General features: G+C 39.3%; 1 protein-coding gene across 16 annotated transcripts in view; it reads left to right on the top strand.

Moving 5' to 3' along the window:
* Positions 1-27477, top strand: part of ncam1b (neural cell adhesion molecule 1b) — an 87639-nt gene that overhangs the window by 23526 nt on the left and 36636 nt on the right. For all 16 annotated transcript variants that reach the window (XM_030394462.1, XM_030394434.1, XM_030394443.1 and 13 more), the window contains exons 2-7: positions 13656-13730; positions 17863-18072; positions 19329-19472; positions 20796-20933; positions 21314-21431; positions 25956-26116. In XM_030394462.1, the coding sequence (XP_030250322.1) occupies positions 13656-13730; positions 17863-18072; positions 19329-19472; positions 20796-20933; positions 21314-21431; positions 25956-26116 (846 nt within the window). The remainder of the gene's footprint in view (positions 1-13655; positions 13731-17862; positions 18073-19328; positions 19473-20795; positions 20934-21313; positions 21432-25955; positions 26117-27477) is intronic.

Genomic DNA, 27477 nt, shown 5'->3' with positions numbered 1-27477 from the left:
TGATTGCTGATGGTTAGAGAGAGAGTGTATAGTGGTCAGCAGGGAGATAGTCTGTGACAGGAAAAGACCAGCTGAGGCATCATCATCTTGGCCACTGTGGTGGGTGACCCTTGGTTATTTACTGGCAAAGGCACATTTTTCTGGCATTTGGTACTTGGCAGGTGTTCATTTCAGACTCTGTTAGTATGGGAGGCGGGACATCAGTATGTGATTGACTGCTGGTGGATGATGTCCAAACGCTCAGCTGCAGCCAACTGCTTCCATGCCAGCGAGCGAAAAAGGAAAAGAGAGCGGCCGTGGTGAACATTGTTCAACATTTCTCCGGTCATAGGATCGGTTTTGGCTGCTGGAGACCGGTTTCTCTACCTGCTATTAGAGTGTTCACACAATTATCTCTGTCAGCTCTGTAACCTTGACGGAGACACGCTCATGCCAGTTTTTATTTTCATTACTGCATTAATCCAATTACTGTGTGGTCTGGCCTAATCTCTAATGGGTCTGCATCGTCTTCCTCCATTCATAGATGACTCCAGAAGTGGCTGCACACACTGTGTCATCCTACACAGCATAATGAGTACTCAAGTGCTGCTCTGCCTCTCTGCCCTGCCCCTGGCTCTGTCTGGCTGTATCTGAAATGGTGCATTCCCTCTTATTGATCCTCTTCCTGGTGGAGTCACAGGCAGGCTTATCCGGCTCGTCCCAGCTTGTCTGCCTTCTGAATGGACACACAGAGAGAGCAGTGTGCATGTGCCAGGCTTCGGGGTTCTGTGTAGTCCCAGGCAGCTTGTGGCTGAGTGGTCATTGTGGCTCCCTCCCTCATGCCCTCCTGCCCTCGCTGTCCCCCTTTTTTTGCCTCTTTGTCGTTACAGTAATTATTAAAGATGCATGAAATTCTGCCCAGCTCTGCACAGCATTAGCGTATTATATTTCGCTAAACCTTAATGGCTTTTCTCGCTAGCAGCAAGGAGGCAGTTGCTTTGTGGGCTTCTTCATGGGAGTGTGTCGTGACTAGCACTAACAGGGAAGCCACTGGAGAACCACTGTTATGATTAATCTGGAAGAAAGAGTGTTATTTTGCTACAGTCTGTGGTGATTCATTGTGTTCGCAGAGATGTTACCATTTCATTGTTCATGCCACACAGACTCCCTATTCTTGTATGTAGTTGCCACACAGGACTCGAGCCGAAAATAAAAAAGTCTTTGCACAGTCCCCAGAATTCAGCCTCCAAGAATCTTTCCATTTGACTGATTATGCATGTCTTTTGGAGACATGGTGACAGACTGCTCTCTCTCAGACCTTGTGCAGGTTGTACAGCTTTACTGGAGCCCTGAGCTGGAGCACAATCAAACTGGGATTTTCGCCATAATTATTATTTCACAGCATCACATATCTGTTTGTTGTCCGTGGCACAACATGTTTATCCTGGATTGTGGTAGTTTGTGTTCAAAGAAATTGTTATGTAAGAAGCCTCAATTAATCTCTTTCTTGTGACTTTCCGGAAGCTTTCTCTCCCCTATATTTTAGGTGTCCCTGCTAGCATGTTGTCTGCATTTTCAGCGTTCTAAATACTGACTCATTACAGGAGTACACAGCATGACATGATGGGCCACAGACGCTCAGCTCTTCGTCTCCCTGGGCTTTTGTTGTGTGGTACACAGCTGAGGCAGATGCTGAGGGGCACTCACACTAAATTGCCTGAATGAGGGTGAATTCTGTCGGCCACTGAATTGTGTGCGTCGTAGCTCATTGAGTCACAGATTATCTTCAGCAAAGAGAAGAGGAGGAATGTAGCTCAGAGATGCATACGGCCATTAGAGAGAGTTCACTTTAGCTCATATTTTGACTTCAGTTTGAGTCATGATGTTACTTAAAAGATGTTATGGCGCCCTGGCAGTGTTTCCCATTTGCAGAATGTATGTGAAAGTCTCAACCAAGTATATATACAACAGCCCAAAACTGAATGTGTGTTTTGTATTTATCATACTTTCTTTTCAGCCCATAGAAATGCAGTTCAGAGTGCCAAGTCGGGGAGAGTGGTGCATTCATGTGCTACGGCATAGGCTCGTAAATATCTTCCTTAATCTTAATTTAGTTTGTAAAGACAATTTTGTTTTGCAGCAGACTCAAGTGATGCATATTGAAACACCACCACAATTAAATTCTCAGGATATGAAGAATCTCCCATAACCCTATGTCCACTCAAAAAACAAACTACTAAGTGTTTTCTCTGAAACTGTTGCTCTAAAATTAGTGTCTAGTTTTTAAATGAATTGATTATGTATGTGAGCATCCTCTGTAGAATTAACCAATACACAATCTGGTACAGTTACTTTGGTTGGACCCGTTCTCTGTTCTAAGCTTTTGAGAGATCATGATCAGCATCTGGGCTAGTGATTATTTTCATTGTTCATTTTTCATCTCAGATTATTTTATTGGTAAATCGATCAATTGTTTTGTCTTAGTAAAAAGCTCCCTTCACAATTCCCTGATGGGTGACATAGTCAGATTGCTTGTTTTATTTGGGTGTCCTTTAGTCAAAGACTGATTCAAATGTGTTATCATGCAAGATAAAGAAAAGGAGAAATCAATTATCAAGATAGTGAAATAGCAGATTCATTTTCTGTCTGTTGATGGATTATTACATTCATTATCAGGTTAAACCTGTCCTTGTTGACAACATTAATTAGAGGTGGGTGATAATGATTTTATATTGTGATCAATCTTAAAGGTGTCCACAATCTACTTTCTCAGGTGAGTTGTAGAGATTGTGGTATTTTATGTCTCCAGACTTTACACAACCTCAGTGTATTACAGATCTACATACCAGTAGAGTGATGAGAGCCAACTAGATGGCTTAGCTGATTGGACAAATCATCTCATGTGGCTCTTTCTAAGGTGACCAACAGTACACAATGCAATGTGACTTACAGCTAGAAACAGTGGATGAGGAGCTTGTGCCAAGGAAGAACTACTTGGATGCATTAATGTGTTTTCATTGTGCAAATTGAGAAAGTTAATTTGCCATTTCAAGTGTGGATATAGTCCACAGAACGATTTTCAAATTTAGAAAACAAGTTGCACTTTAGATCATGGGTTAGGGTTGCTGCGTTGAAGAAATGTTCCCAACAAATGATAAGCTTGTGACACTACACTTTCTATAGACTGATCTATTAATTTCCTGCTTATGTCAACTTATGACTATATTCCATCTGAGAGTTTGGATATGTGTCAGTGTTGTCTTTTCCTGGTTTTAATTGCCTGCATTTTTTGCATTTATCCAGACTGTTTGAATACTTGCCTTTACTCACTTAGTCATAATATTTATATCCTGATGATTGCATATTAAAAATGTCATTATGTCAATATTTTGTGCATTTCCTACTGCTGTAACTTCACATTAAAAGCTTTAGATATGATGATGGTGTTGGCTTTGGGTAGAAATTCTAATTGGTGTTTGCCCAGCCACCATACAACACCTACTACCGGGGAAAGCCTGCAGTGGATCGAGATGGCAGTCAAATAGCCCAATCCCTTATATCAATAAGTCAGCTCAGAATGTAGCTAACATACTGATGTGTTGATTGTTACACCATGTTTGGGTATAATCAGGTTTTTGTGCAAATTAAAATTTTTCCAGTAGACCTCTTAATGTAGTCAGGGATCAATGTGAAGATAATTTCAGTTTAAGATTTAGAAAATGCCATCAGGGAGGTTTTTCCCTGAATGTTTTGAAGGATGTGTTTTGATGTATTTAAATGAGGAACATTTTGTCCCAGACTTCTTTCTTTTTTTTCCCTAGTTGAATCCCTTCCTCTAGTGATGCACATTAAGCCACTCTACATGGGAAGAAAATCCTTTTGTTTTATGACAAAATGATAAAAGTGATATGGCATAAAATATGACATGTTTTATGAGTCTTCTATATCACGGCAAAACACCTTTCAAACGGCCACTCTTCAACAGCAGATAGTCTGAATCATCTCCACTGTGGCAGCTCAGCTTCTGCTGCCTCGGCCTCTTATTCTAATGTGCGTTGCCCTATTATGTAACCCATAATGTGACCATTACGTCAGTATTTCAAGTGATATTTTACGCCCTCGTTTTTTAACATGTAACATTCTGCTGCCACAAAACCAATCCTGTTATCTGCTGACTGTGGTTGCAGAATATGTTAATTTTCAGATATGATTAATCATTTACAACTTAAAAAAGGATTTAAATACATATGAATTACATTGTAAGCCTCCTTATGTGGTCTATATGCCAGAGAAAGAAGATTTGGGATTAAGATTTAGGTTTTACGAGGGTAATTTATTTGGACTGAAATAGATTGAAATAAATATAATCAAGAACCAGGCAGTTTTTGCGTCCTTGTGGCTCCTTTGCTCCTTTTTTTGGTTTGGCATATTACCATTTCTTTTAAATCTAACGCACAGAGATTTACCACGAGCTTCCAGCCATCTGTTGTGCAGTCTTATCATGTTTGAAAAGCAATACACAAATGAAATGCCCCAAGTGTTTAGAGCCTGGCAGATATTGATGCCTTGGCTAGGGACTATAATAAGGGAAGCACCAGCTGAGCGTCAAATTAATTGTTAACATTTTGCTTTTTTAACATCACATGGTCTCAATGGTGCACACAGGGTCGAATTCGTAGCTTTATGTACGTATATGCTGTGTGTGGATAACTGGTGCACATGTTGGTGCTTCAACAGCCCTGCCACTAAAGGCAATCATGGCGATCAGTTGAAGTTGTGCGCTGTGTTTTGACAACCTCTTCAATGTAAATAGTCTCTCCTCGGAGGCTGTACTGCTGCATCCAATCAGATGGCCATACAAGAGAGAAAGAGGGCGAGAGAGGAGAGAGAGCAGTGATATCAACATATGGGGAGAGGGGAGCTGGGAAACACGTTTCCATAGCAACTGGTAGAAGTGAGTATAACTGTGGTTGAGAGGCATGAGCAGCAAGCAAATACTTCCTTGTTCCTTAAAACTATTGAGTCCTGATTACGACCACCTCGGGTTTGCATTGTGCAGTTAAGACTGGGATCTCAATGCACTGTTTGTTCTGAATTAAATGCTTTCCTGTTAATTTCTATTAATCTGTTCTGACTTTTCATGGAGAATCAAAATGTGTAAGGGTTGTGTGAACCAAAACACATGAATTATCAGTCTCTTTTTTAAGAGTGAGGTTACAAGTACGTGTTATCTGCTTTTTATTGTAATTTAAGTGTTTTAATACAGCTGTTTTGAGCTTGCCCCATTGACAGATATGTTTGTCTAGTTCACAGTTTTGTTTGTAATAATAAATCAACACAATAAAAGGGTCTAAGTGGGTGAGTCATTGGCACTTTTTATTGGCAACAGTGTGTGGGACATAACATTTGTGAGATATTGTGAGTCAGTGTCTTGCAGTACATTATAAACACACTGGATCCATTACTGGTGCAGAGGCAATTCACTCCTGCAGACTTTTCAAGTCTAAAATGATTGCTTTCTGGCAGTTCAGATGCTACCTGTTAAAGGCTGTACGACATTGAAATAGTGGCACATGGTTTCATTTTGCTGCATGTGTATGTGTGTGTCTGTTAAGAAGACTTTTCCGCACATACATTTTCATCTCAGTGATCCATAAAACTATTTGAAACTGTAAGTGTTCGATGCTGTAAATACATACTGGACAGCCTTGTGCCTTGCTTTGTAAAGAGTCATTTTCTTGATGTGTTAAGATTATATTTTTCTGTTTGGTGACTAAGATATAGTTTTTTTTCTTGGGGATAATATAATATACAGAGCTCCACGGTGCCACTATTTTGACTGCACATGCACCAAAACGTGTCATCTAAACATTTTCATTGGTATCAGTGGTGTGCCTAAAATTTAAACAGAAATTGAATTGTTTTATGTGCAGGTGCACCTCAATGTAAAAGTCACCCACATCAGTACAACCAGTGTTAAAAGTTCAATATGAAATAGTGGCATACTGGCTAGCTGGGTTTTTGCTTAAAGGATGGATCAGATTCTTTGTTTTTTTAAGATTACAGATAGTCAGGCATAGGTTTATAACTGTGACTGTGAATTTGGCAGGCTTTAAGTTTAAGTGGTTTTGTGTGTGTGTGTGTGTGTGTGTGTGTGTGTGTGTGTTATGCTAGCAGAATAGATAATGAGCATAATCCTGTACGGCAAGTGAAGCGAGTCATGGCTTGGGTGAGGGCTTACTACAACATCCCATAGCACTGGCAGTGGCATTCGGGGTGCTGCTTACTACAGAGGCCAAAGGAAAGAGGCCACGCTCTGCATAAATTCTCATCTATATGGTGTCCTTGCTCTTCATATCTTATCAGTTCCTGCTAACAGAACTGTGAAAAAGTCTGTGTATTCCCTGGGGGAACTTAAATTTGAGATACAACCAGAGCTAAAGAGGATGGGTTTAGGCTATATTAAGCTATTAATGGATCTGCATCTGCTACCACTGATTACTGTTGCCCAAGGACATCAATGTATGTCATTTCCATTCATAAAATAACCCCCTTCCACACCATCACTACACAGAATGATACAAACACATACACGTGCAAGCACATGTGTATGCACTGGTGTTAAGTAGTACAACGCCCCGTGGCTGTACTGAAGAAACCACGACCCTTAAATAGAAACACAAAGACTCAGTTTGAATTAGAAAGGATGCAGTCATTTCTGGCCTTCAACTATATTACATTCAAATAAATGGCACAAAATTCTCTGCAATTTGCTGCATCATGCCGTGACCTGCATCAAGAAGCAGCAGAGAATGAACCCTCAAACTGATAATAAGCTACTACAAATCATAAAGTGTTTTTACTCCATGATGCTCTAAAATTTATGAGACTGCTCCAAGACTACAAACAGTAAGGATTGGTTGATGACCTACAGAGACATGAATTATTGACACTGCAAGCTGTCTCCTATAGTCATGATCAGCCTGCATCCAAGTGTGACATTGCCCACAGCTACAGTAAATGTTACATCACAAATGAACCACTATTGTCAGAGTCACATTTCCTGTGTTGCATCCAAATTCGCCTCTGCTTTCCTGTTTAGATGTAGGAAAATAGACCAGCAGCCATTATCACTGGTATTCCTTGGTATTCATCTCGGTATTGTGGTAAAATTTAGGCAGACCATAATTCTCTGCTCGTATGTCATCTGTCAAGTTGAACTCATGGTGCGATTGTAAATAAGACTTAATTTGCTGCTAAGATTTTGGGATGGACTAGCATTCCTCATCCATTTGTTGGCAGCTGATCTTTTGGTTCCAACCATATTCTGCATCGACAAATGGCAATGTCTGGAAGGCAAAGCGTATTAAATCTAATTATCTTCCTTGGTTTATGTCAGTATGTCTTTCCACTTCAATCTTAAAAATGCAATTATCGATGCAAAATGGAATCTAGAGCTACTCAGAGACAGAGCCATACCTCTTCTCTGAATGTCTGTGGTCAATGGTCAGACATTAGTTTGCTGATGGAAAATTCCACTTGGCCTTTTGTCCATGTCTCTTACTTCAAGTTGCTGGTTTAATCTTTTCTAATATAGGTAATCAATAGAGGTTGATGTAGATGAGGAATGGATTTAATTTTCTTGTTAAGAAGATATTTTTGGATGATGACCCAAAGTCTGAGGAGGCATTTTAATAAAAAATGTCAAGTTTAACTGCGGGGAAATTACATGTTTACTCAGAACTAGGTCACTCTTATCTAGTTGAATAAATTGCTTCTCTGTGGGCCTGTTAACCAGCCTGATGTTGTGGGCCTTAACAACCAGGACAGGCTTGTGCAAGTTACTTCTGTTTGCATGTAAGTTTTGTAAGCCTTTGGTTTGATTTGCCAATTAGTGGTACATCACACCTCCTGATACTCTTGGGGCAATCTCCCATTCTACTCATTTTCTAAGTCTATGTTCCAGATTTAATAAACAGTCATACTTTATATCTTCTTTTATGGAGATGGAGCACGAACTGAGGCATAAGGTAACTTAACAGTAGGTTTAAGAGCTTGTGCTCAATCATCTGTAGTCCAAAGAAATAACGGTGCAGTTTAGCGGAGGGGTTTTCAATATGAAAAGGAAGAACACATCTGAGATTATACTTAAGTCCATTTTGTTTTACATTTTGAAAAGAGGTAGGTTTTTCTTAATCTTAGGCACCAATTCTTATTTTTAAATTTGTAAGGTGTAGGAGTTAAAACTACAAATTTTGGCAAGTTGATACTATCATATAAAATATTAAAAAGTTATTATGATACACCTCCGGCACAACATATACTGGCAGATCCTTGATATTGATTGACATGGAATCAATTACGCACAATTACTCAAGCTGCAAGACCCTACCCCTTGCTTTCAAGTACTACCTGCCCCTCAGAACAGCGTTACAAAGGGGTAGTGGTTGAAAACTCCCACTACAAAATGGGACAACACTTCAAAACTCGAATAACAATAACAATATAATGTTAGCTAGCTATTTGGATTGAGCCAGTGTCTACAGCCATGCTAGATTCTTTAATCATCAAGTAATTTATCTGAGAACCATGAATTTAACTGACAAAAAATGTTTTTATTTATAAATGTATCATTTCTGATGGCACTAGAGTAAAAGTAGAGAAGTTAGTAAATAAGATTCATCCTCTGTGGACCATTAATATCTGAAACTCCAATACAGCCTATCCAATACTTCATATATTTCAGTCTGAACCAACGTGTGGATCGACCTAAACATGCTGCAAGCTATGTTGAAATAAGGACTGAAGAAAACACGACAGTTATCACTAAATATAAATATGTTTAAAATGTGTGCTAAAGGCATTTCCCCCTTGAAAAAGCACGGAGTGCCAAATAACTTCTAATGAATTAAGACTAAAAGTACTTTAAAGATCATGCTCACATCACTGTATTCTTTTATCTTGTCTAGCTCCTTCAACCTCCATGATGTGGAGATTCCCATGCAGTCTCAGCCCTACTTTAGGATTGGTCACTGAGGATTCACAAGCAGATTAAATTTCTAGGACACACAGTTGCTTCTTGTAATTTGGCCACTGCCTTCTTGCCCTTTCACTGGGCTGGAGCTACAGCCGCTTGTTAGCCTCTTAAATATATGAAAAGTGAGCTGTTGGTTGGAGTGCAATTACCCTCGTCTTGTTCATAACTATCAGAAAAGAGGAGCCACGGCTCTGCCTTCGATCTGAGAGAGCTAATTAGTGCTCGGGCTACAGTATAGTTATTTTGGAAAACTCCCAGACTGTGCAGGTATGTTGTTCTTGCATTCTAATAGTATACATAACAAGGAGAAAAACACTTGGTGAGAGACAGTGAAGAGGATGGAGGATCATGTGATGGAAATTCCCTGTGGGACCTTCATCCCTCTGAATGTCAGCTTGTTTAGAGGATATGAGAGTGGTTTGCATTGTTGGTTATGATATAGGGAAGGCAGTGTTGTGAAGTGTTATGACAGGTATTATAATCTGGCTTGCTGCTTTCTGACTCTGTGACATTAATTCGATGCACACATCTGATCTAGCTAGATCAAAGTTTTTTCTTTTTCTTTCAGTCATGAATTTATAGTACCTGCTGCTTATTTATTTAGCAAATAAACAGTGGACTCAATTGCACGTTGATGAGGTACAGCAGGCTTAAACAAATATAGTCTAATACAACAGTCGTGTAATAAATCCTATTTTCATCAAGGCTATAATGTACAGTTGTGTTGAAACTGTTCATGTACATAGGCATATCAAAACAAAGCTTTTTCTGTGTGTTTTGGCCACTTGTTCATACATTTTAGATCACTGAAGACAGACCCTTTGTAAACCTTTATCCAGGGTGAAGATATTTAGAAACTCCAATTTCAGTGTTTACATATGGATGGGCAGAAATAAAGACTTTTGGAAATTATGATACAGATACCCTGGTTTGCATCCTAATTGGGTCTTGTTTGTAGCATTTTTGGCAAATGTGAGTTCGGAGTTTGTGTTATGATATTGGAGTAGCATATTTGTGTGGGTGATGGACTGCATTTGATATTCTCTATATTTAGAAAGACACAAATCGACATTGATTATACAGTGATGGAAAAGAGGGCCAATAACAGCTGCTAACAGTCTTTTAATAAAAATAGCATTATTCAGGAGGATTCAGTGTAGTAGAGTCATATTTCCCCAGCTTGTTCATAGCAAGGGAGCTATTAAACCTTTTATATTCTCTGCAACTAAGCAACCAATCTGCTTCCTTTTTACACTGGCACATGCGCTCCTCGTGTACTTGAATGTCCTTGTGATAGCGCCTTCAGGTGTGTTGTATGGATGGAGACTATTTCTGAAACGCACATCTGGATGGAGATTATTTTGGTTTTAATACCCTTATACCTGTGTATGTGTGGACTAGTCCTTAGAGATGCATTAGCTCAAAATGATTATCCTTTAGGATCCTGCAACACAATTCTATGGAAAAAGTTTAGCATATTTTAGCATGATTTACAACCTCTGCATTCTTTTGTTGTGTTACAGTAGCAACAGTACAACCTGACCTGACCAGTCTGCACCGTCTGTGGATATTTCCTCAGAAACATGTCAAAGGGAATAAGATTCAGCTTTTATGATCCAGGCCAATATAAAATGCAATGAATGCAGCTATTTCTGTGTAAGACTCATCTCCTGCCCCACAACTGACCTTTCTCCCCAATTGCCTCTCCACTGACCTGGCACATTAGAACTGAAAGATATGATGAACTGATACTGGATCTGTTCATGTACGCATCTAAGTTGGCTTATTCATTCAACCTTCATTGAATCTTTATACTTCACTGGAGTAATGAAAATGGATTTTTCACATTAGTGTAAACTTGTGGTCTAATTGTTGCATTTTGTGTCTCTGTTACACTTTCCATTTCATTTTTTGCGGTCCCTTGCATGTTTTTGAGGATTCCTCCTCTTCTGCTTGGACAGATTTAGCTGGGTTTGGAAACCATTACTGATGAGAAGTGCTTTCTGACATTGAATGTGATAATGGGCTTTACAAATAAACTTCACTTGACTTGAATCATCATCATCATCATCATGCCTCCTCTGCCTATGAGTAGCTTGTTTGTTTGACTAAATGAACACCAACTGTACTGACTTCCTCGGTCCAATTAAAACCAAATCCTTATCCATAAAATTAGCATAACGTTGTTTCAGTTAGTAGATCTTGTGAAAATAAATTGAGCGGGGTTTTGATGCCTGTTTTTCATGTTTCTTCACTTTGAACATCAAATGCAGCTGACAAAATCAAATAATTTGCCTCATTTAAGAATAAAACCTTCTAACAACTGTCATGCATGCAATCAATTTAGTGAAATGTGCGTTGTGCAACTCAAAGTTGACTGAAATTAGGATAGTTTGACAGCACAGGCGGTGCAAACTAAAGTGAATTTCACAGTTCATGTTCAGTGTCTACCTAACACTGCTGCTCTGATGGAATAAAGGATCATACTCTACATGCCTATTTAAATGGTAACGCCACCAATTTTACACATTAGTGTGTTTACAGGTCTTTTGGGAGTAGTACTGCATATGTGAAAAAAACATAAAGCTTTTTTGTTGATCTGGAGGAAACTGCATGTAATTTGATTATCTGTATCCAGTGGAGTCACTCACTGGCTAAGGTGCTTTGTTGGTAATGAGGGCGCTAGTTTTTTAAAACTATGAACAGTTAACAACAAATTGATACAGCAAAACCAGAGCTACTGCCTTTCTTATTCCATGGATTCTTCTTCCTTCTCGAATCTTAGCCAGTGAGTGATTTTTTTTGGATGCTCTCCTTTGATAAAGCTAATATGAGTATCATGGTTGATAATGAATCTTTGTTTAGAAAGTGTTATTGAAAGTCATTGTTAGTATCAGCAAACACACAAATAGCAATAATGTCTTTTTTATTTACTCCTCTTTCCCATGAATCTTTCCAGCACTGGTTAATAGTTTCATCACCAAACCAATAGATAATCAATAGCAGTATATAAAATGCAAGCAACAATTTAACAATGTTTTGATCTAGAGAAGTTTTTGTTCAGGTTTGGCCTTTTCAGTATCAGTAATTACAAATTGGTATGTTATTCTGAGGGGGTAAAGAGCTGCAGTAAATTTTTAAGCAAACATCCCTTGTTCCAGTTTTTCATATTTGAGTATTTGCTGGTTTTCTTAGTCTTCTAAAACCTCTGCAAGCCTGGCATCCCTAGCTATATTTTGTCAATTGTCCCTACCAGTGGCTACTTTTAGAGCCCCGTATTTCAGCCCAGTAATTGTTCCATCTTCAACACATTTAGAATTGTACGTTTAGTTTATACGGAAAATCCAAAAGAAGGAATAAGACAAAAGTTCTAATTAACAATCTGATTCTGATTTAACTCTGAGCAAAAATAATGATAGTGCGTAGGCAGTAAGATCGGTTCATTAGTTTTATAGCTCCATTCCAATTAAATTAATCAGTTGTCTTAAAGTAAGCAAACATGAAACAATAGTACATTAGACAGCAATTTGCCAATTTTGTTTAACTTTTTAAAGGGAAACAGACAGCTGTTGAACCTGACGTGACCAAAATCCATCAGTCATTTCTCAGAACTCATTCTGCCTATTCACTCCAGTCCATCGTCACTAGACATCATCGTCTTCTACCCTGTGTCCCTTGACAACAGTATGTGCCCACTTTCGGTCTGACTTCCAGTGTGTGTGCACACACTAATGGTGGTACATAGACATAAACATTGTCTTGCTCATAGATAATATAGAGCTGTAGTTTGGGCCCATTTAGTCACACTTCATAGTCAACCACAGGAACCCTTGACTGCCCCCTTGGGAGATTCTGCAGGAAACAAGTGAAGCTTTGTTTTAATTAAGCAGAGAAATGTTTCAGGCCATACTTCTGTCTGTAACATAACAGAAATCTGTCCTTTTCATCCGGTCTTTGATGAAGTGACTCACTGCGTTTATCTTGCTAGACAGACAGCATGATTTAGAAAAAGTTTTTAAAGCATTTTAAATTTCTTTTCATCTTAATTTCTCTCAAGGTAGGTTAGCAGCACAGTATTGGTTATAACCAACTGCTGAATGTTAATTTTAAATAATTGCAGCGTTAGCTGGATGCTATACCTCTTGAAAGGACAGGAAGACTGCAGGCAATAGAGGAACAGGAAATGTCCATGTTTTTGGTAATAGGGCTGCTAAAGCAAAACTGGCACAGTCAATATCTTGAGGTGCTTGTGTATTAATTTCCATAGATCTCCTGTACCTGCTGCATTTTCAGTTGCAGGATTGATGTATGTGCAGATATGTGGGTGTCACAGACTACAGGGATGGAAAAGAAAAGCTGTAATTAGAGCCCCCTGCAGGAAATGACAGTCATAGCTTGAGTTTGTATTATCGAATACTCCAAGTTTTTTTATTGGGTTTCTGTTATCACAGTTTTGCATATAATGTTAGTGCTGTTAGCTAACACATTAAGATGTCTGCATCTGAAGTTTTCTGGTTCAGTCATTGGAATATTTCCGAATGCTGAAACAGTGTTATGCATTTCTCTGTTCATAATCATTGTGCCATTTATTATGTTACCAGGTCTCTGATTCTGTTTTTTTTTATTTTTTCTGTTGTAGTTTCACTGGAAGTGCAGATCACACCAAGTCAAGGGGAGATTAGCCTTGGAGAGTCCAAATTCTTCATGTGTGAAGGTAAGTGTACCAAACTGTCGGATTTCTAGGCTTTTCACATCCAGTTTTAGCTGTATTCTTTTAAAGATACTAGTGCAGTGCCCATAAGAAAAATGTATTCCTATAGAAAAGTGGGAGGTTAAGTAGCTTTTTCATGGATGGCCAAATGAGGCTGTGTTTGAAGGTGGGACGTCAGGGATATTTAGGTTTGTTGTGAAATCCGATATTCCAGGGTATAATTGGCCGTTTTTTACTATTTTTGATTTTGCCATTATTTCACCTTAAAAATTATTTACTTGGTGTCATTATTTTCAGCACAACCTCACATGTGTGACTGTACAGTTATTTTTTTATTTTGACATACTGTATTAACACAATGGACCTAAAATCACAAAAAAAACATAAAATCCGAGTAGAAAGTTAGATTTTTTTACTGTGAAAACCACAAATATGTTTAACAAACCATTTTTTATTACTTAAAATGCAAATATAAATTGTTTTTGGCTAAATATGTGCATACATTTCCAAAATTTACAAAGCTATATCTAACTATTTACATTTATATGCACGCAATGCTCATTCAGCAGTCTCCTCATTGTTTTGACTCATTAAACAAAAAACCGACTCCACTACACACACACACTACACCAAACACTACATAACACACTAACTATACACTCCAAACATGCTAAATGTCACAAATCTCTCAACTCTCAATATCGCTGTCTATACACCGACCGTCGTTGCCTGTCAATCATCCGCCTACGTCCCTCCCACAACTTCCTGTTCCTCAACAACCAAACTTGCTGCTTGGACACTTTCGTGACAAGAGCCCGTTTTTACCGTTTCTTCTGCACCAGACACAAAGCAAACGTGACGGCAATGTTCGCGAAAAAGCGTGGCGGACATTATTTAAGTCCGGTTTTGGACGTGCCGTGCGTCCGGTCCGTCGCCTCGGGAAGTGGGCCGTGTAGGTGGGCTAGCAGCTAGCAGCTAGCTACACACGAACATCCACAGATTCCGATTCCACTTTGTTTTCCGCGCGTCTCCGGATCTCCTCAGACCCGAACAGACTCAGTCCGGACTCGTTTAGTCTCATTCATCCACAACAGTCAGTTTAGATGCAACGTACAGAACGGGACCGAACCGCCGGCAAAATCCCGGTACAGCTCGCGCCGCTGCAGATATAAATCTGCTTGGTTCTTAAGCTGGGGGGTGGCGATGGGCTCTGCAGTGATTGGTTCTGGTGCACACGTGACTGTGGTGGCTCGGTGGACAATGCTAGCGAATTTGTAAAGAATTTATGAAATAATTTATTAACAGTATCATTGCAGAACAAACAAATGCGAAGTCGCACACCCTTGAAACACGCAGCAGCCATGTTGTAAGTCTCAGGTCAGTCTGATCCTGATCCGCAGAGATATTTGATAAACACACACACACACACACACACACACACAGACAGACAGAGATTCCTTGCTTTTATAGAGAGATGACCCAAAACAATTGGAAAATTAGGAAGCTGAAAAGAACAAATGTTAACACTGTTCGCTTTCTACCTCTTATTTGAAGTTGTTATGTATGTATGGATGGATGGATGGATGGGTGCCTTATTGACATTGCATATTAAAGGTCCCATATCATAAAAACACGTTTTCTCTGCTGTCTACATATATAAGCTGGTCCTCCCTGAGCATGCCAACTCCCAGAATGAGGAAAACAAGCGAGTCCTGCATGGTCTCTGCAGCCCACCCACTGGTAACACAGCGCTCCTACAGGCTGTTCAGATTCTGCTCCTTTCGTTACGTAACGAAAGGAGTCATTATCATAGGCCGACCTCCACTGCGCGATGATAGGAGATATCAGAGAGGGGCGTTCATCCCCGAGGTGAAGTTCGGTGTATCCAGCGGAGAGACAGCATTGTTTTGCAACGTTGTCGCTCAGAGCTAGACACGCAATTGCTCTGATGTTGGTTGTATAAATCAACATAAGTGCCTATATTCTGTCCCAGCTACAGAACAACAGAAGAGACGGTGGTTGTGTTTCATTTTTAATGACAATGTGCTGGCTGCGGTTCGTGTTAGCTTGTATGTGTGTGCTAACCACGGACTGCTTCAGCAACGAGGGTCAGTACAAAGCTGGCTTTGCCTTGACACTGATCCTCGTAAAAGGATCAGTCCCACCCATACCGGACCCAGCAACTGCACCTGAGCCACCGATAAGTGTCTCCGCGGTTTGATAGTATTTACAGTTGCAGACGAGTATGATGAAGTCAGCTGGAAATTGGCAAACTAGTTAGCTCCACTTCGGTCCGCTATGCAATGGCGTTTGAAGCAAGTTTAATGTTAATAATATAACGAGGGAGCTTGATTGTCACAGTAAAAAGTCTGGAAACATGTGCAGACTGGAGACGATGCAAACAGTGTATAATAGTTTGGAGACTGTGTTGGAGACAAACACAGCTTTCGCTAGCTGTTAGCCATTAACTACATGGTAGTAACTGTAACAAAACATACAAACAAACTAACATTATTCAGACACACTAACCATTCTGAAACGTCCTGCTGCAGCCGCAGAGTCTGTACTACTTCAGGAGCCTCTCCTTCTGGGTCCGATTCTGGGTCAAACTGGTTCGGTTGAACGAAAAAATCTCTGCGAGCCATAGTGTTACATCAACCGTAAACATTAGCGCGTGCTACCATTAGCATAAGGGGCTTCCTCTCCCTGAGAGTGACGCAGCAGGCAAGGCTCCCCAAGTAGGCGTTGACAGACGGAGCACATTAGCATTTAAAGGTGCAGGCACAGAAACAGAGTGCTCTAGAGCTCAGCAGAGCGAATTTTAGACAGCTGGAATGCAGGACCACGGCTGGGTTTGGGGCAATACATATCGAATACAGAGTTGTTGGACCTCTGACAGCTGTGGGAAATTGATGAAAAACTGTATAATATGGGACCTTTAAGATACAACTGGCAGTAATTCACAGCATCCAATTTTAGTATGCGTACAAAGGTGTACATAATGTGTAGTATAGAAAATAGATAGTTAATGGAATTGATTCAGTGCTGGAAACATATTGCCCTGGGGTTTGGTAGTTCTTTTGGTGGGGTGATATGTCCATAGGTTCAGCAGCTTTTCCACAGTTCGGGGAAAAAAAGCTGTTTCTCAGCCTGTTGGTCCGTATGCAGATGGTTCTGAGCCTACTGAGTGCTGTTCAGAGCCTGGGACGAAGCACTCATACCGGTAGTTGGAGAAGCCTGCAGGAGAGCCTCAGCTGACTTAGACAGAGGCATTAAAACTGCTAAACAAAAGTACAAGCAAAGCATTGAGGAACATTTCAAGGATAAGGACCCCTGCAACGTGGTGCGAGACATTAGTAACAACGCTGACTATAAACAGGCTACGACACCCCTTCTTCAATCGACATTGTCCTCACCAGAGAGCGTCCACCCACTCACTCTCCAGCTCTACCAGGTCAAGTGGGCTCTAGGCAGGGGGGCCTGATGGTGTTCTTGCCAGGCGCTGAATACATGTGCCCACTAGTGCTGCATTGTTCAGGAACATGTTCAACATGTCAGTACAACAAGCCACAGTCCCCATCTGTCGGAAAACTGCCACCATCATCCTTGTACCTGAGACCTCGGCAGTCACAAGCCTGGAAGATCACCGGCTGGTTGCTCTTCTGGGTCCAAATACAAGTGCTTTACTTTGACATCCATACCTCCGTTTATTAAGGATTAGGATAAATGAGGACTGATATTTTAAAACAAGAAATTACAAGCTGTCTTTAAAGATATTGAATGACATCCTGGGGATTTGGGGGTCTGGGATGCATACATGTAACCATATGGCCGAAATGTGATCAATCTAATCAATATTGACCTTTGTTTCATGAAACCCCCTTTAATGCAGCGTGTTTCCTGTTTTCCCTTGACATCTGTTCAAGACAAAACATGATAAAAATAATTTAAAAAAACACTATTGGAGTTTCTTTTTGGCTCGTAACTGGTGGTTTCAAACAGCTAAATGCAAAAACCCAGAGCTTCTGTCTGTGCAGGAGTAGGATCAACCTACACTGGTGAACTTCAACTGATGTTGAATGCCTGCATTTGAGATAACTTGTTTTTAACACACTTCTCTTTGCTGTGGTCTCAGTTGTAGGTGTTGCCAAGCATATAGACTGGTTTGGGCCGAGTGGGGACAGGATAGAACCGAACAGACCAGACATAACAGTAACCCGTAACGATGAGTCATCGTCCACCCTCACGCTGTATAAAGCTGGGACTGAAAATGCAGGGACATACAAGTGTGTGGCTACCAATGGAGACCAGCAAGGGGAGTCCACTGTCAAAGTGAAAATCTTCCGTAAGTATTTCCCTCACATCCCAAATTATTGAGTTGTATGAACACAGAAGAAAAAAAGAATCCTGTTTATTGAACTCACAGTATTTTATTGACTGCTCAAGGGCAACACATTACTCTTTTTCTTTTCAAGTGAGGATGGATTTTTCATCAGTTCAATAAACGGTCGGAAGACCATTAGAGGGCTGCTTAATGATCCTGTCTCTTGTGCGGTTCTTGTGAGTAATGGCTTTTATTTTCCATGAATGCCAAGCATCAGCAAACGTCCATCAGAGATGAAATCCTTCTCCAAACACAACTTTCCCTTTTTTTTCAATTCCCATTTAGGTTAATATTGGAAGTGTTCACCCATGTAAACATGGTATATTAAATTCAATATGCGGTGTCAATGACAACATAAGAGTGCAGTTTCATTTTTCATTTTTCAGATTGCATTCATCCAGACAAGTAGGAAAATGTAACTGTTTTTTATAGACTTGAAGCATGAAATTGGCTTGTAACCCATGCTCAACTTCACAAACTCACACAGTCTCATTACGTAAGCTGCTACCATTGTTGGCTGTTAGACTCATGTGACCTTCCACTATCTATAGAGGAGGACAGTTTGACAGCAGCAGCAGCAGTTTGATAACCTGATGCTCCAGATGGTTTGTTACATTGAACCATCTGTAGAGCTGCCGCTAGAAACTATTTGGAAAAGGGCAGGCCCTTCAATAAAATACTTGGCAGGTGATTGGAAGAACCATCTGTCTGTCACCGTCTATCACAGGCTCACTTCAACCAACCAGTTTAAAAGTAGGAGAGCACTACCAGCGGAGCCAGTTGGTAAATCAAACTTCTAAGGAAGCCGGTCAGGAGAAGAGCAACATCTCTTCTAACAAGAAAACCTCCATTGCCATTCGTTGTTTTTCTTTCAGAGAAATATACTCTCCAGTTCTGATATATTCTGATGCTTCTGCATTTAAGCTGATCACTTTATGAGCCACCATTGTTGTTTTCAAAAGAACAGTCACTTCTTTTGCCGGTCATCACACCAGTTCAGTCTTTTTTATAGTAAAATGGCAGGGAAATTTCTTGCCTGAAGATATCCTGTACATGTGGAACAATATTTTTAAAAATGCTTAACAAATGATTGTATCTGTAACAGTGAATAATATGTATTCCTTCCCTACAGACAAACTAAGTGAAGAAGATGGAGTTTTGATAAGATCCTTACTTTAACCCCAATGACTAAAAGGGTTTTGCATGCTATATTCCAGAAAAAATCACCTTCACAAATGCACCCTCACCCCAAGAGTTTAATGAAGGAGACAATGCCAACATTATTTGTGACGTCATCAGTTCGCCTCCTCCCACTGTCCTCTGGAAATATAAAGGAGCGAAAATACAGATGGAAAAAGATGGTAAGAGTTCTTTGAACAGCCGCTATTTCTGCTATTTCACTTGATTTGGTGATTATTTCCTGTCATCTGTTTTTAACTAGGCACATTTTTGGTATCCCTGAGTTGTTCATGTTTTATTCAAGTCCAACTCTTTGACAAACAATAGCTAATGAATATGAATCATTTTAGATATGTTTAAATTTAATCTGCATGGTCTAGTTTGCATAGTTATTCTACATAAAATCCCTTTGAAGTCTATCATATTAGAAAGAATCAAAAGAATCAAAAAACTGTCATTACTAATATTTTGTGCTCTTTGCTGTATTGCTGTCAAATGTTAAAATTGCAGTCTGAAGTTTGTAGATATATCAAAAATGTAAGACTGGCTTGAACTTTTGATTTACCTCAGATTTACCTAGAGTATCACTGTAGTATTGCAGTTTATTGAGGTAGAATTTGAGGATAAACTGTTAGGACAACCAACCTAAAGCCTTTTTCAAACAAATTAAATTAAAACTAGAACTGAAAATATGATTGATTTATTGTAAAATACAGTGGACATAAGCTCAGCCACAGGCACAGTAGTTTACCAGTGTCAGAGACTTTGTTGATGCACTGCTTTTGTTGCCACTCTCCTCCAGGGTTTACCCACGCTTTGAAAGGAAAAATTAATTTGGTTTTGAATTTAAAAACACAATAGATGATCTGTTATTCACCCTTGACACTGAGCAATATCGTAATGTGTATGGTATCATTGGTATTGCTCACTGAAAAAATAATAACACCAGCTCATGTGTGGGTTGTAATAGTATTTTGAATTACTACATGATTAAATTTATTCGGTTCACATTTCATCTCAAACTGAGGGGGCTCTTGTGGGCTTTGACCATATTCCTCTTTTCTGGAGCTGGTGGCATGCTCACTGATATGATTTCAATGAAGTGGAAATAACACATAATCTGCATTGTCAGTTGTTTTTTTATGTAATGGAATCCCCCAGACAGACAAAAATATTGCATATTCCTTGGACTAATGGAGCTTGAAGAAAATGCATGAATTCAACATTAAATTTGAAATGATATTGAGATATTAGTGACTCACTCAGACATCAGTGTGTTGATAAGTTGTCACCCAGATATATAGAAGTGAATATTTGCCATGGTTGACTAATTCAGGGAACAATTTTCTTTACATAGCAATGTAATGAAACCGTATATATAAAGCTCCTGATGCACAACAGCGGCTGTTAACATCAAACACTTAAAGTGAGTGACTTGTGCCGACATTAAACTTGTCAAATATAAAGCACACCTGACGATGTATTTATCTTCTGTTCACTTTCAGTTCGGTTTAAGGTTCTGAGCAACAATCACCTTCAGATCCGTGGCATAAAGAAGACAGATGAAGGCTCGTATACCTGCGAGGGTCGCCTCATGGCCCGCGGCGAGATTGATCTGCGGGTCATCAAGGTCGTCGTGAACGGTTAGCAGCCCTCTCTCCCTCATTCACTTTCCGCTTTCATTTTTGTTCCTGTGTGCATGTTTTTGTGCGGCAGGTGTCCCACAATGCTCAAATAACCTGCAGATCCTTAGAGGCGACCAGGCTCAGCATCAATGTGGAAACAGTTGCCCAGAGCAACCGTGTATCAAAGATGCTCCGTGCTAATGAAGTCTGTTTCCTGCAACTTCTGAGCCTAGCAAATGAGTGTGCTTAAAATAAGTGTTCTGAATTTGTCACTGCGTCTCTGTTTTCCCTCCCACTATCTGTCTATGTGACTCGCTGCCTATGTATCTATCTATCTATCTACCAATTTATTTTTCTCTGTATCTATTACATTATTTATCCATCCCTCTGTGTCTCAGTGCTCCCGACCATCAGGGTATGGCAGTCGGAGGTGAACGCCACAGCAGATGTTGGGCAGCCTGCCATGTTGACTTGTGCTGTTGATGGCTATCCTGAACCCATGGTGACCTGGACAAGGTAAAAATGTGCTAACAACTGGGGAGACAAATGCTTTCATCATTTGCAGCAGCACTTGTCAGATGCTGGAATATCGCCCTAACGATTCAAACAACGTATCTGTTAGTTTGTAGAATGGACTCAAATATATATTCTGTTTTATATTATATAAGTTTATATTCTGGTAGTCAAAGGTGAAGTGTGCTGTGACCTCTTGAAACACATTGTTGTGCAATTACGCAACAATTAATTTGATGATTTTGACACAGTTTGGATGAAAGAATGAAATGATGAAGTGATGACGTTTTATATCCAGAAGGTCAAAGGTCAACTTCACTGATGTCATAATGTTCTGCAAAACATGTTCTGTCCATTATTTAACACCAAAGATCAATAACAGCAGATTTAACTGTTTCGCTGAGGCATACAACTACAAGGCGGAAATTCTATATTCTAATTTATTATCCAGCACTTGTGTCAGCTAAGGATTAAACATTATCGTATCAGCCTTTAAATTATTATTTTGACATAAAATATTGTCTATTGAAAAATATGAGTTATGCACGCAGTTCCTTGAGGCTGTGTACTTTGGCTAAGTGATGCTTTGTGCTTCTGTCAACATGCCAACACACACTGTGACAATGTTAAAATGGTGATTTTAACCACTTTGACCATCTTATAGGAGCATTTTAACATGCTAACATTTTTTAATTAGGAAGAATTGGAAAGTACAGCTGAGATTGATGGGAATAACTTTATATTGATATATACAAATAAACAGGAATTTGGTTATAAACCAAAGAATTTGACAAATTAACATGTTTATCTGATACAACCCAGATCCCAAAAAAGTCATGGTGCTGTTTGAAATGTGAATGAAACAGAATGCCGTGGAGTTGAATACAGTACAAGGCTATTGTTTTTTGTAACTATACACTCTTAATGAATTGAGTGCCTACAACATGCAAAGTGAGAAGAACCACAATAGCTCTCCATTTTGAATCAAGGTTGTAAAAAGTTAAAGGATCCCTTAAGCTATTACAGTTTCCCCTTAGGGGACCTGAATGTCTGTACTAAATTTCATGGCAATCCATCCCAATCCTCATAAAGACATTTTATTCTGAACCAAAAATGTCAACTAGCTGGTGGCAGTAGAGGAAAAGTCAGAGGACCACAAATGTCAATATAATTCATCTTCTGTGAATCACGGATGTCTGTACAGAATTTCATGGTAATCCATCCAATAGTGGTTGAGCTATTTCAGTCCAGTAGACTGACCAACAGACAGAGAATCATGCTGCCAATGTGGCTAAAGCTGAGTGTGAAACGGTGGTAGCACCAACTGTTGTAAACAGTGTAAACGGTTGTCAGCACATAGTGGGAGAGGATTACACTAGATTTGATTCAACTATTGTCTTTGTTCAGAGTTACTGGAACTGAGGCAACAAAATACAGTTATTAGGAGAAATGCTGAGGCTTGCATTATACACAGCCATCTTGGTCATTATATCATTATGTTTGTATTGGTAAAAGCTTGCAGCAACAGACTAAAGAGACGGGACTAATTTGATATAAAAAGCTGTGTGGGTACCAGCCACATAGCTAATATCTTGAAATGAGGAAATGTTTCTCCCACATGTTAAGATTTCCCCATTTGTACTACACTAGTTTCTAAAGTGCCTTGTTTCATAGAATCACTTTCCTCCTACATAAGTAATAAGAATTGAGTGTGAAATTCATTATAGCTCATTATATTTCTGTGTTGTGAAGGTTCTTTGTTTCTTTGTAATACAAAGGGACTGCAAAAAAAGTGTAGTTTTACTCACCATTGAAATCTGTAGCCAACTTGAATTATTTACATTATTATATAACATTATTTATGTTACTCCTAAATATATAAATATTACATAATGATTTCAAGAAAAAACATTTACTGAGTGAGAAATAAAGTATTAATAAGTTGTAACAAAGTAAATGAGATTTGTTTTCTAGCTAGCTTTTACACTTTTTTTTTTTTTTAATCAAGAATGGTGTTGGCCCGTATACACCAGTTCACCTCCTTGAAACTGGAGGCCAACGTGGACAACGCCAGGCACTCTGGGATATTTTACTAACTGGCTTTTTCATTGCAACAGGACACTTAATCACAGGGTATCAGAGGTGCATGTAAACAGTGAAACCTGAAGACTGGGGTGTCATCAATAGCCACATTATTCTGTGTATCTGAATACAGCCATTGATAGGCTCCTGCTTTGTTAAACTGTCCCTGTTCATCTTGTTTCCAAGACAGCAGTTAGCTGTGTCGACAGTTTAGATTGGGGAGGGTTTCAAACAGCCCAGGAAATACTGGTGGCCTTGTTTTTTTGTTGTTGCACTTGAAATCATTTTTAGACTTTTACAGTTAGACGGTACCTGTAATATATTGAAAGCTGTCTTTTGAGCAATCACAGACAGTCACAGGCAAGGTCAGAATCAAATGTTTGTCAGTCTGGATTCCAAAATCTACCTGCCACTCAAATGTTTGAACCTGCAGTTTGTAACGGCATATGAAAAATAATGAAACAAGAGCTGAAATATTCAAGCAAATATAGGCTACTTTTTTTTATAACTGTCCAGTGCCTGCTGATTGCCTTTCGATTACTTGACCTCCGATGTTGCTGCTTACAGCTTTCCTGAGAACTGCTCATCCAAACCACTTAACACTTGAGTGACTGCGTAGAGTTTTCAAAATGTTTAAACTGAAAATGTGTATTATGATTATTAATAATATAAATAGACATTATTTGTTGGATGCCTGATCAGAAAAATACCAAGGATTAAAGTGGAAATGGACCTCTTTTGATCTTTTCCCACTCCTATCATATCCCTGTGGTATAATTGTTGGTGCCGCTCTGACAGTGGAAGTGTTAGCAGCATGGCTACCATTAGTGGTCTGGCTGCTCTTCAAGCCAAAAACAACCGTAAGAATCCAAATTTTACTTTAGGCAGGTTTTGTAGCTTACTTATCTAGTTGAAAGAACTAAATACATTTTGAACTGCTTTGTTTCCCCGGTGGTAAGGTGTTAACGCATATCAGTGGGGGAACAGAGTTTGACACAATGCCTCCTCCTGTTTCAGCTGCGTAAAGGCAGGCGTGCTTCCTTTGTGCTGTAGTTCGTCCTTTGTTTTTCCAGGAAAAATCCAGCACAGTGGCAGATCAAATAGCACCGTGAAACTGAGGTTTTAAGGGTAGGAATCTAAATGCCAGTGGTGTCATTTTTCTACAGCTACACTGTGCAATCAGTTTTTACTTCAGAATAATAAGTTAAAGCAAAAAAGATGTCTATTGCCAATTAAGAATTTGACTTAAAAATAAAAAACAATTATGGCAGGGATTTATTTCATCAGTAGAGCAATATGTGGTTAAGATAATCACTGGAAAATGTATTTTTTGCATCAAAACGTTGAAACAATTTACAGACAACAGCTAATTATCTCATTATACAAGGTTGTTAGAGTGATGCAAAAAATATAAAACTTTTGATAAAAATGTTAGATGTCACATGGTGTTACATTCCATTACAGTAATAGCCAGCAGTGCAGAAATTACATTGAACATGGGGAATATGGCAATAAGTGTTGTAAACAGCATGCTCATCTTCTCCAGTTAGTGCCTCCATGGCAACCGTATTCTCCTATGCTATCTTTCTTACCTGGATGTGGCATTTGGCTGATTTGTGGTCGGTTATGGCTTCCAATTTTAGGTTTTTAGATGAAATGATAAAACCTTTTGTTCTCTTACTGGCAACGGAAGGGTTTTAACGACACACAGAACATTGTCTGGCTTGTTTCCTTGTAAAGTAACAGGATCACAGGGCTGTCCATTGTCTGCTTTTCTCCATTTTCTGCTCTTTGGCCAGTCTCCTCCTGGAAGATTTTTTTTTTTCAGCAGACCTCTTAACCTCTGCAACATAGCGGCACATTGTTTTTCTGTATGAGTGAAACAAGCAGACTCACGATTCATGTTGTTGAATGTCACAAAGATCTCTGTTAGGCTACTTTTATTTACCGCCACCATCGCTGCACATTTAGCAAATTCACTTCCCAAAATCACCTGCAATTGGCGGGTGGTGGGTGCTAATTTCGTACCCTGGTCAGAGGCCAGGGAATATTATCTCCTTTATGTGACTGCGAATGGTGACAAACAGTTTACTCTGCTAGGGCAGAATGAAAATACATGAGGCATTTTTGCTGAAATAGAGTCTTAACATCAAATGTCAAAAGGCTCGCAGAAGATCATCATCGCTGTCATTTTCTGAAAACATTTTCTGCTCTGAGATTATTGGGCTTTCACCTCTTTTTTCAATACTACACTTCATCGCTTGATCTTTTTCAATTTGTCATTCAAGTGGCCAAAATATACTGCTATTTTTGTAAAGACCTAAAATACTGCTTCTTGTCAAGAAATCTATTAAGAAAAGATTGTAACAAGGTGCAGTTTAAAAATGATGTTTGAAATTGGTTTGGTTGGACAGATTTAATGTTGAACACTAATGTTTTCTGCAGGAACGAAGTGGTTCTGGAGGCAGGAGAGAAGTACAGCTTTAATGAAGATGGCTCAGAAATGACAATTATGGAAGTGGCCAAGCTGGATGAAGGAGAGTACACCTGCATTGCAAAGAACAAGGCTGGGGAAAGCGATCAGGAACTCAGTCTGAAAGTGTTTGGTAAGGCAGAATGTCTTCTATACATACTGTAGAACCATGAACTAAAGTGACAATATGAAATGTTCCAAGTGTGTGGGAATGAAGTATAAGCATGTGTAGGTGGGGAGGAACAATAGTATGGTTATGTGTCTGTTTTCTGAGGGATACGAGATGAGGTGTTGTTTCAGTGTGGGCTGTGGTTGTTTCATGTAAGGCTGAAGCTTAAGGATTTAAAGAACTGGACAAGTGGGATGAGCTCAGCTGGACTCTTTGAAATCTTTTTTTTTTATTTTTTGCAAATGCCCACAAGGTTATTGTCTTTATTTTGTCACGTAGCACACTCATAATTTCAGTCACAATATCAGTTCATGCAGTCTTCCTGTCAATTAAATTTACAACAAGTTAGGTGGTGCAGTTTATTTTCCCACACAACAGAGGTGGTCAGGGCCAGGTTTCTTTAGAACTCACTGTTAAACAATTACCATAACATTTCTGAAGGCAGCTTTTATAGCACATTGTTTACCTCTTTAGCAAGATTTACCTCATTATCTCGAGGATTTTCTTGCACTCCCCAAAGCTTTGGTGTCTTAACATCAATGTGGGAAAAGCTTCAATCGTGCGTTTCCTGGTAAGCTCCCACTGCTGCATATGAAAGCTTTATAAATGTGTATATGTGTTTTCAAGATTGTTTTTTTTTCCCCCTGTCCTGATTGAAGTTCTTGAATACTGATTGCATCTGATCAGATATTTATATTTTCTTACATCTCATACTGTAGCTGCACAGAACATTCAATAATCAAGCAACAATTAAAGATCGGATTCAGAAAAGAAAGCACGTTCAGACTTGATTTATTTTTCTAGGCGAGGTAGGCTGATTTCAGAGCTTATGTGTCTTAATTCCTCAAGTCCCAACCCAGCTCTAGTAATAATTATAGCCACAATTACCTACTTTTTCTTGGGAATTCACTAGTCTTCCTGTAATTTCAATTGTGTCTGCAGCAGATCTTTGTTCTTTGCATGAAGAGCAGTTTCTTCCTCTACCTTCTACCATTTGTTTTTTTAGTTTTCATGGTTTTGTTTTTTATGTGAAAATGAGTTGAGTTAAAATGTTCTTTTTAAAGGAGCTATATGTAAGAATCTTAATTGAAAACAATTAAAAATGTACTAAAATAATCAACAGCTTGAAGAATTAAGGGATGTCAAGTCAAGGACGACTGAGTTGTGCTAGCCTCTGCCCGTCGCATCTTGTAATTACACACTCTGTAGCCTCCAGTCTGCCCTCAGTCCAACATGAGAGGATGATGAAGTAGTGCCCCAAGGCAAGTTACCACATTCGTCAGAAAAGGAAAAAAGTGACAGAAATAGAAGCAAACAAATGTTAG

The sequence above is a fragment of the Sparus aurata genome, chromosome 2 (genome assembly GCF_900880675.1).
Source record: "Sparus aurata chromosome 2, fSpaAur1.1, whole genome shotgun sequence".
Classification (NCBI taxonomy): Eukaryota; Metazoa; Chordata; class Actinopteri; order Spariformes; family Sparidae; genus Sparus; species Sparus aurata.
Note: the sequence above shows the minus strand (reverse complement) of the source record. Positions and strands in the feature narration are given on the sequence as shown.